The sequence below is a fragment of the Myotis davidii genome, unplaced genomic scaffold (genome assembly GCF_000327345.1).
Source record: "Myotis davidii unplaced genomic scaffold, ASM32734v1 scaffold46, whole genome shotgun sequence".
Taxonomy (NCBI): Eukaryota; Metazoa; Chordata; class Mammalia; order Chiroptera; family Vespertilionidae; genus Myotis; species Myotis davidii.
The window spans coordinates 11,804,171-11,816,333 of NW_006383006.1; the positions used below are offsets into that span (position 1 = coordinate 11,804,171).

At 40.1% G+C, this 12,163-nt stretch overlaps 1 protein-coding gene across 1 annotated transcript in view; it reads left to right on the forward strand.

The window, feature by feature from the left end:
• RYR3 (ryanodine receptor 3) overlaps nt 1-12,163 on the forward strand; it is a 417,605-nt gene that overhangs the window by 47,715 nt on the left and 357,727 nt on the right. Inside the window, 1 exon segment of the mRNA XM_015557536.1 lies at nt 6,639-6,746. Coding sequence (XP_015413022.1) covers nt 6,639-6,746 — 108 coding nt within the window.

A 12,163-nucleotide genomic window follows, 5' to 3' on the forward strand; every position in this document is an offset into this window, starting at 1 on the left:
ATTTCGTCCTAGTTGTAGAATTTCCACTCAGCCAGCCTTCCTGTGATTCTGGATGATGTCCGTTCCGTCTTTTAGGTGTAATTTGAATTGGTTGTTCGAGGCAGCAATCTCCGGCGTTAACCTATGCCGCCATCTTGGTTCTCCTTAAGTCAGTATTTTTTGATTCTTAATTAACATACTCACTGCTCCTGTCCTTGTTTACATGGAACCCCAGAGGAAAGAATGACCTGTCCAATTCCCTTGCTTTCTACCTTCAGACTTGTCACTGGTTGGATGCTTTTGTAACATCTGCCCAAGAACACCCCACAGGCTATGTTGTCTCTTCATAATGTGGGTCCAGGAATGTGAGATTCACTTCTCCCAGCTGTCTCAGCTCTGCTTCCTTAGGTCTGGCTTCTGTTCTCATACTCACTTCTTCTCCTCATGTGATTGACATTAGAAGTTACTTCACTTTGCAGGTAAGACTCTGTAGGCTGCCATGGTAGTAGGGCTGAGTTCGTGTAAACCCACCAGCCCATAAGTATGACACAATATCAATGGCATTCATCTAGCTGCTCAGTCCTGGGACTGAAGTGGGGAGGTATAGGTACAAAAATTAGTAAGCAGGAGTTTTCCACTACTTTCTCCTTCCTTTGTTCACTCTTTTACTACTCATAATACTTCCAATACTTGACTTTTTCTTTTGGTAAAAAAGCAAAGGAAAGTAGGGAAAAGGTTGTGTAAAGCCCATACTTAATAATGCTACTTCAACTAATGGAATTTTAAACAAAAGAGAAGAATACACACAAAAAAATAGAAAGAATAACTCTTTCATCTTGTTCATTTATTAAACAAAAATTTGAGTGCTTGCTTTGTGCCAGGAACTCCTTGCCTACATAAACCCTCTTTGAGCCAAGAGCCAACCTGGGCTGGCCATTTCTAATCACAATATCTTTGAGAGGGCTCTGGGTCCTACAAGACATATTCATACCCCTCAAATTCACATTGAATATACTCCTTTGCATTGTTTCATAAAGTCTCATGTATAGTAGGTCTGTCTCTGGAAGGTTAAAAATTCCTTAAAGGATAGAAAACATGTCTTACTTTTCTCTTTTGTTCCCCACGGCTGCTAGCACAGTCCCAAATGCATATTATTGTGCTCTCTAAATGCTGGCTGACTGCTTGGTGGACATGGGAAAGGAAAGTGAGGTTAATTGGGTGACTTTGTTTGCTAGGTCTCTAGGAATTCTCTTTTTGTGGAGAATATGTGTCATTTTCTCAAACTCCTCCCCTCCTTTTAGATGACCCTACCTCAGTGGCATCTGTAGGAATACCCATACATAGTCAGAGAAACTTCTCTACCCTCCCATTATCATTCTGTTGGCCCAAATGAGAGATTCCAGTGGACAATTTGCCAAGAGTAATTACTGTCCCTGTGGTCTTTTGGACACTTGGTGTGGCTTGTTCTCACTGAATCCTATCTTTTTGCACTCTGTACCATCCAATAGAAATACTGGTGGTCTTCCACTCCTTTCTCATCATTTCCCACATCCAATTAATCACCAAGTCTCATCACACCTAACTTCTCAAGATATTTCAAATTCATTCCCTTATTTTCATCTCCACTGCAGTTACTTCAATACATCCCATTGTCACTTCATAACTATTTTATTGCAACAATTTCCTAATCTGTTTCTCTGCCTTGATCTAGCCCCCTTCACACTAGACCTGCAATGATCTTTCAAAGATGCAAATTTGGTTATATTACTTCCTGCATTACTTTCTTTAATTGTGTTCCATTGTTCTGAAGATAAAGTTCAAACCTCTTGACAAGGGGACTCAAGACTCTTCTCAATCTTACACCTACTTTTCTTCAGCCTCACTTCTCATCTTCCTTTGCTTGCTTTCCCATCCACCTCCTCCTCCCACTTCCCCCTCTTCTACGCCAGGCACATTCAACTCTGTGTGCTTCTTTACATGCATTCTCACCTCTGAACATTTTGAATCATACTTTGGAAATTGTTCATTTGCTTTCCCAACATTCCTCTAGACCACACAGCCTTAAAGGGCAGAGGTTTTGCCTATCCTTACACAAAATAAGAACTTCAAAAATATCTATAATAATAAAAGTGTAATGTGCTAATTAGACCGGATGTCCTTCCGGACAACCTTCCGGACAAAGCCAGGGCTGCGAGGGAAGCCCGGGTCCTGGGTACTGGAGAGAAGCCTGGGTCCCAGGTGCCAGACGGAAGCCAGTGCTGGCAGCCAGGGGAAGGAAGGCCTACTCTTGCACGAATTTCATGCATTGGGCCTCTAGTCTATATGTAAAAGCCTAAGCAACCTTTATGGCCAGATGACTGGACAACCAGCCAGTAGCTATGATGCGCACTGACCACCTGGGGAAGACACTCAATGCAGGAGCTGCCCCCTGTTGGTAAGTGCGCTCTCACAGCCAACCTCCTGTGGCCAGCCAACCTCCTGCCGTCCCTCCCCCCTGGCCAGTCAGCCCTGATCAGGACTGGGCAAGATGGCCCAAATCGGCCCCCATCATCGGACAGGCTGAGGGACCCCACCCATGCACGAATTCATGGACCAGGCCTGTAGTTGGTTATATAAATGACCATTTAAGTGAGTTATTGATGTTTTGATTTTACTTCTCTGTGTGGGATAAAATCTGACATTTATAAGTACTTATTATGCACCAGACTCCGTTTTAATCTCTTTAAATATAAAAATGTAGTTCATCCTTAGAAGTAAGTACTATTACATCTTTATTTTACACATAAGGAAACTAATGTACAGAGAGATTAAGTTACCTGCCTAACATCATTCAGCTAATAAGTAGTTGAATAGAAATAAGACCTCGGATAGTACTACACTAGAGTATTCACTCTTACCAATATGCCATTTATTGCTTTTAATTCAAATTTATTGATGCACTTACAGGGTGTATTATTTAGGCATGTTTGAGTGAGAGCCAGATTGATTAACAGAGAAGAAGGAGTAGTCAGTCCCATGATAAATGAAAGAAGAAGGCTCTCTTGAACAATAATCAGGAGACTTGAGAAAGAACTCAGCTGGGCAGGTGGATGCCCAGTGCAATTCATCTGCAACCACAGCCACATACTGGGTAGTCTTCTGGGATCCAGAGAGTCAGTTCAAAAACACTGGAATTGAGCACTTACTTGTCTATGTATTGGGGATACCAAAAGTAGAATAAGACATACATTTTTCAAGATACCCACAATCTAGTGAAACAGACTTCAGTGCATAAAGAATTGTATAAGCCAAAACATACTGTGGTTAACAGTGTAATAGAGGAATGTCAATCCCCCTTCTTATAATCAACTCACCTCTTCATTTCCCTGAAGGCCTGTCTGAATACAGTACTGAATGCTTATTGTGGGATGCAAGGTAGAAAAATGCTAAATGAATCTAATAAGAGGTGTATCAGATTCCCACCATTTAGATCTAGTAAGTCCCAGAAAAATACTTTTATTGCAATGAGGAAGATGTCACATAAATTTATGGGACATGAAGAGTCCATAGCCTTCTTTTTCATTATTTTTTATATAGTGGGGCTAAATGAATACCTACTTCCTGGCTTACCCAGGGCCCTGGCTTTTCAAGGTTTTCTGTAGGACATTTGGAAACATAGAGCTTCTGTAGTCTAAGGACGGGACTGGGGAGAGTGATGAGGAGCTATTTCAGAACAGATGTCAAGAGAACTCTTCTCTCCATGCTAAGAATCATCAAACACATGCCCCATGCCTGCCAGACAGAGTGACTGAGGCACAGGCTTCAGAGCACAGAGACAATGAGCTGACCTCCTGGGGGACTCTCACACTGTAAACAAATTAGCTTTGCTGGACCAGTGGCCTCTGCTCATTCTTGGCCAATGTGTAGAAGGAAAGCTCAGGTTGGTGTGGAGTTTAATTAAGGATGGCAGCTGGAGTAGCAGGTCAGATGGCTCTGTGCTCTGCACTCCATTCATGTCATGAAGAAGTTGCTAATGGCATTTTGTTTTTCTCCAGATATTCCTGTTGCCCTGTTCCTGCCTTTGTGACTGCCCACGTGCAGGTCATTGGAGTGATGTGACCTTATCCCCGACTGTAGAGTCCAGGCAGGGAGCACACTCTAGAGGTAGAAAAACCAACCTGTAAGGAAACTCTATAAACCAGTGGCAGATCGAGTGCTCCCAAATAAAATGCTTCCTCCCATTGCTCACTGTGACCTGGTTTAATGTTCATTGCCAGTAATTAAATCATGACCACCTTGGGCCTTTTAATATCTGGGAGGAAAAGAAGAATATGATTGGAGCATGCCTAGTGTCCATGTTGTCAGTGGTCCCCTATCCGGATGGGTGAGGGCAGTGTTGGAGAAGAGCTCATCTCTTCTGTCCAAGCAAATAAGCACAGGGAGGAAAGACAGCTGATTTAGAATTGCACAATCTCATGTGAAGGCAGAATCTCGAGCACTTGTAACTGTGAAAATTTTCTATCTTAAAGAGATGGACTGAACAGGGTTCTTCTGAAAGTGAGCATGAAGGTTGAGATCACTCAATTAGTCAAAGAGCATCCTGTAAGTAGTAGCCATAACTGTAAACATTCCTGACTAGGAAATCTCCAAATCACATGCTCCAGTGAAGTGGAGGAGGAAGAGGAGACACTCAAACCGGGCTTTTTTGGCTTCCTATTCTGGTTACATGAAATGCAGTAGACTAAGAAGCGGTGGAAAGGCCTCCGTAAAATCATCTGGGATAACATCATATTTTGAAAGAGTTGGATAATATGTTTATGGCATAAAATCTTCAGAGAAATGCCTTATCCTATTATTGTATGCTTCTTGTAATGATGCTCTATTGCTCTAAAAACACTTCCTGGACGCGAAGCTCTGCCCTGCATCACCTGCTGTCTGTTTGCTCAAGTCCCATACAAATGAGTTAATTACCTATAGCAAGAACAGACTTTGAAAACAAAGCAGGAAATGTGAGGAATAAATGTAGTTGCCTGCTGGTGTTACAATTTCTCCTAGGTTACATCACTTTCTTAAAGAGAACTGGGCAGTTTCCTGTAATACCAAAATTCTAGGAGGACTGGGTTTTTAGAATTTCTGACAGTTGAGACCCTAAGCAGGAAAGTTATTGAAGTAGAAAAGTACTTAAAAATGTATGTCACCCATGGACCAATGGCCTTTGGGATAGGATTATCCATTCTTGGCTTGGGGGCGAGGGGTCTTAACACTTTAATAAAGAGGACTAGTAGGCAGGACCAGCAAGTAGGGCATTGATGTTGGGGAGGGGGATAAAGAATGTACAAACACTTGGAAATTAAAGAGGTACTTACAGATTGCCAATTCTATGATCTGTATTTTAAAAATGAAAATGTTGATGTCAGAGAGGTTCTCTGTGCTGGTTTTAACTTTTGAAATTGGAGCTCCATGGAAACAGCTCTACCTGTCTCAGACATAGCTGCTGGTGACTTCTGGTCCTCGTTCCCCATACCTGTTATTCTCATGGTGTCAGAGTTCTGCCAATATCACTTAGGAAACAGAGGCTTGGTATGGAAGCTGATTATAAACCATATTACCAGAGAAATTGTGGGAAACCGGATTGTAAACTCCTGAAGAGCAATGGTTTGTTTTGTGTCTTTTACATAAATGTCATACTTAAAGATGTGCTGATTGAAAGTATTCTAGTTGTGAAAAATATCTTAATATTTTCATCAGCGGCAGACACAGCATAGAGTTAAGTGTCAGGACTTTTGAGATAGATTGCCTGTATTTGAATCCACCTCAGCCAAATATAAGCCCTTACCTTGGACAGATAATCTAACTTCTCTGTCCTTTAGTTTCCTGGGCAGGAAACTGGAATATCAATCATCTCTACCTCAGAGGGAAGTTGTGAGGTTTAAGTGAGGTAATATATGCAGAGCACTTAGTGCCTGACAGAGAAAGCACTCAATGAGCATTAGATATTACTAGTCAGGATGCAAAGAAGGCTCTCTTTAACTGTTGTTAGTAAATGATCCAGAACAAATAAAAACATCATAACACTACCCGAGCACATAATAAATTAGAATGATTGTTTTGGAGGCCATCAATTCTTATAATTCTGGACATTTCTTTGTCCAGAAATATATTTATATAACTCTTATTTCCCTTTATTGCTTCTTTTTACAGTGTGGTATCAAGGTGTGTTTTTTTAAGTAAATGAATTTCCTAATCTGGTTATCATTGTCTAGAGCCACATTCTAGTCTGTCCATCAACATCTTAATAAATTTTGGTGATGAGATCCCAGTGGCTTTCTCCCTTTGGTCCCTCCAAGACATCGGTGTAGCTCAGCCTATCCTTCCTGTCCCTTCTTCCCTGAGGTTTTATGTGTGTTCTCCCCCTTGTATGCCTCCAGTCCTCAGTTAAATTGATCCTGACATCTTGGTCACTGTTCCCTTGACACTTGGGGATTTTATTTTTCTCATCCTTTAGAATCCAGCATGAAACCCATCTTAACGTGAACAAGAGAATCCACCTTTTATATTTCTACTCATCTGTTCATCCAACTGTCACTTTGATTCATGGGCTTTTGTCCTTGTCGTGTTTTTACACGACTGATCCCTAACTGATATGAGCAGGTATCCTCATTCTGGTTTTATTTCCACAGTATGTTCCTCCAGACCTCTGTGTCTGCAATTTTGTGCTGGAGCAGTCCCTCTCGGTGAGAGCCCTGCAGGAAATGCTTGCCAACACAGGTGAAAATGGTGGTGAAGGGGTGAGTACCTAAATTATGTCCTAGGTGGGGATTGGGACACACCATAGCCCAAAATGCATATATCATTTTGTTCCTTGAGCTTTGAACTGGAAAACCTTAGGGTCCTTGAGATGATTCATATGGAGACAATAAATCTTTCTCCCTGAGTTTAATTCCTCTTATTTAACAATCTTAATCTTTCTTCATTTTGATTAACAAATTTCCACCAAAAAATAGAAGAGACCACCATTGATGCTGCCTGAGCAGGTCATCGGATATTGAACCTACTCCCCTTCCCTATTCCATAACCCACCAGGAAATGTGAGAGGCTCAGAGGGCCTTGAGATGGAGGGTGCCTATTAAACAGTTTCTTTTTTCTTGGAGAGTTATGACTGTCCAGTAGAGACACCAGGTTACAGCAGTTTGAAAAAGATTTCCTTGGAATTCAGAATCTTTGACATGTGCCCAGAACTCCACAGTTCACTCATGATGAGCAAACACAGAGCTGTCTTGAGGTTCCCTTACTTGGGTCAGTAAAATGCTCCCTAAGTATTAAACTTAGGGATGATGTGTCATATCTCCTGTGTCAGAAGGTCCTTGGCCAGAGATTTCAGAATAATTTTTTACCCTTTCTTTCCTTAACAACCCACATCTATTTATATACATTTATCATCAATTATTTTAATTTTATGGCCTGAATATGTCAAAAGCAAACACCTCTTTCCACCTCCCATATATACTGCATTATTCCTTCTTTTGTTCTGTTATACTGCTTTTGTTCCTTCTATACTTACCCCTCGCCACCACTACCACCATTTTTCCCACCCCGCTGTTCATAGAGTTCTTTCTAAAATGCAGATATAATCATTATACCTCCCTGTTTTATTTTTAAAAATATATCTTATTAATTTCAGAGAGGAAGGGAGAGAGAGATAGAAACATCAATGATGAGAGAGAATCATTGATTGGCTGCCTCCTGCATGCCCCCTACTGGGGATCAAGCCCGCAATACCAGTATGTGCCCTGACCAGGAATGGAACGGTGACCTCCTGGTTCATAGGTCAACACTCAGCCACTAAGCCGTGCCGGCTAGGCTACCTCTCTGTTTTAAAATCCTCTGTCATTCATTATCTTGAGAAATATTCCAAGTTCCTGAAGTAGACAAAAAGGCCTTCAGGATTTGACACCACATCTTCTGCCCCATCTCTCACCACATCCCCCCAGGCACTTGGTGTTCCAACCACATTGAATTACTTTCACTTCCTCAAATATGACAGTTCTGTTTGCCTGTGATCATGTGTGTCAGCAAGTCCCTTCATTTAGAACAGCTTCTTACTCCTCTCTTCCTGTAGGTCATCTCTACTTCTCCTTAAAGGAGCCAGTTTAGTTAGGTATTAGATCTACTGAGAAGACTTTGCTGACCCTGCAATTCTAGGATGGGTGCCTTGCTTGAGCAAAAGTCAGTAAATAGTTCTTATCATTCTCTACCATAATTGCAAGTCTAATTTTTTGCATCCTGTACTGGAGAGTAAATGCACATAGGTAAGAACTATTTCTATACCTAGCATGGATTATTTTTACTTGACTCTAATGAACTCCTGCGTAATAAAGAAGTATCTCATTTATGGTATAAGAGACAATGACTGGCTCAAGAGAAACAATATTTACATTTAGGCCATCTTCCAGCCCCTAAAATGATCTCACACATGTCTAATCTCTTGAGGCCAGTGTGTTCTCATTTATAAAATTAGAATATTTAATTAGTTTTCTAGGGACCTTAACACTAATGTTTATAATTCTTCACTATTTTGGTTTAGAATAAAATGCTTTCATCAGCCACCAGAAAATAGCTTTGTTTTCTTCCTTAGAGCATCAACACAGGTGAATTTTTTTGTGTGCTTTTGATGTTCACTGATGTCTATGTTCACTTCCTCTTTGCATTGACCTCAGTACCCCATGCTTCCCTCCATTGGCACACACTCTCAAACATTTCCAGTTTAATGGAACAAATTTATTTTTCATTGTGAACTGTTTTTTCCAAGACTAATAACTCATCATTTACAGACTTCCTTGGTGAGGGCAGCCTGGTTGATTTGGATAATCACTTTCACTGCCAACCAACATCAGCTAGACCCTGCCTACTTATGGCCCTAGGATAGAAAGTGGGAAGATAAAAGCTATATTAACTGGAGAATTGTCTCTTGGGCACTCTGTTTTGTTCAAAAGCTGCATTTCAAAGGACTTTGTTTTCTTTATCATTTAGTGTGAGTGATTCAGGGAGTCCTGTAGATGACAAAGTAAATTAAAGAGTTCTGGTTGTAATCCTTGTTCTTCTTTGTTGCCAAGAACTTAAATAATAGCCTTAATTAATTTGTCTTAAAAAAGAATAAATAATAATTTATTTTCCAAATAGAAGGCAAAGACCAACTTAATAAGATTAAATACTTAGTTTTGGAACATATGAATGAGACGTCCCTTAATTACTAGCCATGTTATAGCAGAAGTTTATTCAATATAGCTATATATTTCAGGGCCCATCTTTAATATATTCTATGCAAAAAACAATACATTAAATCTTATTGGGGGATTTATTCTCTTTGAAGACTCAAGTCCAAAATAAACAACTCATGACATTTTTATTAAATAGTCATTGGATAATGTGTCTTATTGACTTTTTGTGCTATTTTACAAAAAAAATATCTAACAGTTATTTTCCATCTTGACACATATTATTATTAACTAGCGATCTTAGAGCTAGCAGGAAAGGAAAAGAGAGCTGGTGTAAGTTGGGACAGGACACTCTTTTTAAACTATTAAGATTTTATTATTTATTGGCGGCTCCACTAATTAGTTACTTAAACAGCAGATTCAGTAACTCCAAACTCTTGGAACTCTCTCAAAATTCCATCCAGGCTCTCTATCTTTATTATGAGAAATGATATTTGTATATAACCTCTTGAGTATGATTGTTTTCCTTTTCTGAAATGATTGCTGTGCACATTTACTATTAGAAATTAATTTGATTTTAGATGATAATATTCAGCAGGGAAGGAAAAGAAAAAGAGGAAAAATAAAGAAGGAAATGAGTTAACATGACAGACCATAATGATTCTCTGAAGAGCCTAGGGGTGTTTAAATGGTATGACACCTCCTTTGTATGCCAGTCCCTTCTGTTCGGAAATAGGTACCTATTGCATTTAAATAGATATTATGTTCACTAATGATCATGGCTGCCACCAAAGGGGATGCTTTGATGAGTGTGGGTTTTTCCTTGCAGCCATTGGTCCTTGCATGGTATGTCTGTTCACTGCTGTGCAGCAGCTGAACAATTTAAAAATGACTTCAGTTGTTTATTTATTCACGTGATGAGTGTACAGAAGTCCTTTTGCAGAGATTTACAATTTTGCAGGAATTCCTTTTGCTAACAAAGAAAACAAAGATGTCCAGCTCCACTTAACAACAAGAGTTTATTATTGAAATGTCCTTAGCTGCAGCCTACAGTACCGGGGACACAGCTTTATGTTGAAAAGGAGAGTAAGTGATGAGGAGGAACTGGGGGCAGAGAACGCTGGGTGCGCTTCAGAATCCACCCTAGTTAAGCTCACCCTTGGGTCTCTTTACCTCTGATTAAATTTTGTCTGCTCTTATTCTGGGGAAAATTGCCAACAAATAGATATTTGAATGTCTGGAGTTTTTTTTTAAAATATATTTTTATTGATTTCAGAGAGGAAGGGAGAGAAACATCAGTGATAAGAGAGAATCATTGATCGGCTGCCTCCTGCATACCCTCCAACAGGGATCAAGCCCACAATCCGAGCATGTGTCCTGACTTGGAATTGAACCATGATCTCCTGGGTCATAGGTTGACGCTCAACCACTGAGCAACACCAGCTGGGCTAAATGTCTGGCGTTTGAAATATAATCTTTGCTTGCAAACATGAAAGTATTTTCACATTTGTGATTGATTGGCTGGACAGTATGTGAAATACCCAGTCACCTTCAGCAGAACATGGGGCTAGGGGAGATGTCACCATCTCCCTCTGAGTCCTTGTTCCCAACATCCTATAGAAAAAACCTTGAATATAGAACAAGCAGCATTTGTAGCAAGCAAAGGTCATTCTTCAGAGTTAGGCAGATGTGTTTCCAGTCCAGGTGACCTCTTCAGCAAATTATCTCTCCTTTCTGTACCTTGTTTCCATGTCTTTAAAATGCAACCTACCTCTTAGGATTGAGTGAGAATTAACTAAGTGCGTAAAAGTGCCTTCGGGGATGGAAATGAATATTGGTTCCTCTTTTCCTTTCTGGTCCACGTCCATTTGTCACAGACCATTCAGATATATGCATATTCAAAGGAAGGAGAGTTCCATGCTATGTGACCAGGTGGATGTTACATCTAACGCTATGTAACTACAAATGGGTTTTGACATGAATGCTTCTGAAAAAGAAAGGCCTTGATTAACAAAATTACCAGCTGCACTCCTTCTGATAAGGACTCTGGTTGTCTCTAAAAGTTGCCTTAATCACTGGAAGACTTTTACCATTAAACAAAAAAGGACATGAAATATGCCTGTAAAAATAATTATAATTAATGTTATGGCTGTCACATTTATGTTATAGTTTATACAACACATAAGACCACATAACATCATGAACACATAAGGTCATGGTTGAATTAAAATGCTCAAGTATCTAGAGTGTTAATACACCTTGATTGGGAAATGCGATCTGGGAAGATGTTATTTCTGCAGGTACCTTTCTCACAGATATGCTCACTGACGGGTGGTTCTTTAATTCCCCGAATTATTTATTTATTTATTGCTTTTTCTACGCTGATATTTATGCATCAAATGAAACTGCTTTTGCTGTTTGTGTCTTTGTGTTTTCTTTTTCATTATTGTTTAAAGTATTACATATGTCTCCTTCTTCCCTAATTGACACCTCCCTGCCACTCCCACTCCCTAGGACAAGCCCCCACCGCCCCAGTGTCTGTGTCCATTGGTTATTCTAATATGCATACAAGTCCTTTGGTTGATATTTAACCCCCTCCCCACCATCACCTGCCTTCTCTCTAAGGTTGGATGGTCTGTTCAGTGTTACCTTGTCTCTGGATCTATTTTTGTTCATCAGTTTATGTCGTTCATTATATCCCATATATGAGTGAGATCATATGATAGTTACCTTTTCTCCAACTGGCTTATTTCGCTTAGCATAATGCTCTTCAGTTCCACCCATGCTGTTTCAAATGGTAAACGTTCCTTCTTTTTTTATAGCAGTGTAGTATTCCATTGTGTAGATGTACCACAGTTTTCTAATCCACTCATCTGCTGATGGGCACTTAGACTGTTTCCAAATCTTAGCTATGATAAATTGTGCTGCTATGAACGTAGGGGTGCATATATCCTTTCAGACTGGTGTTTCTGGTTTCCTGGGATATAGTC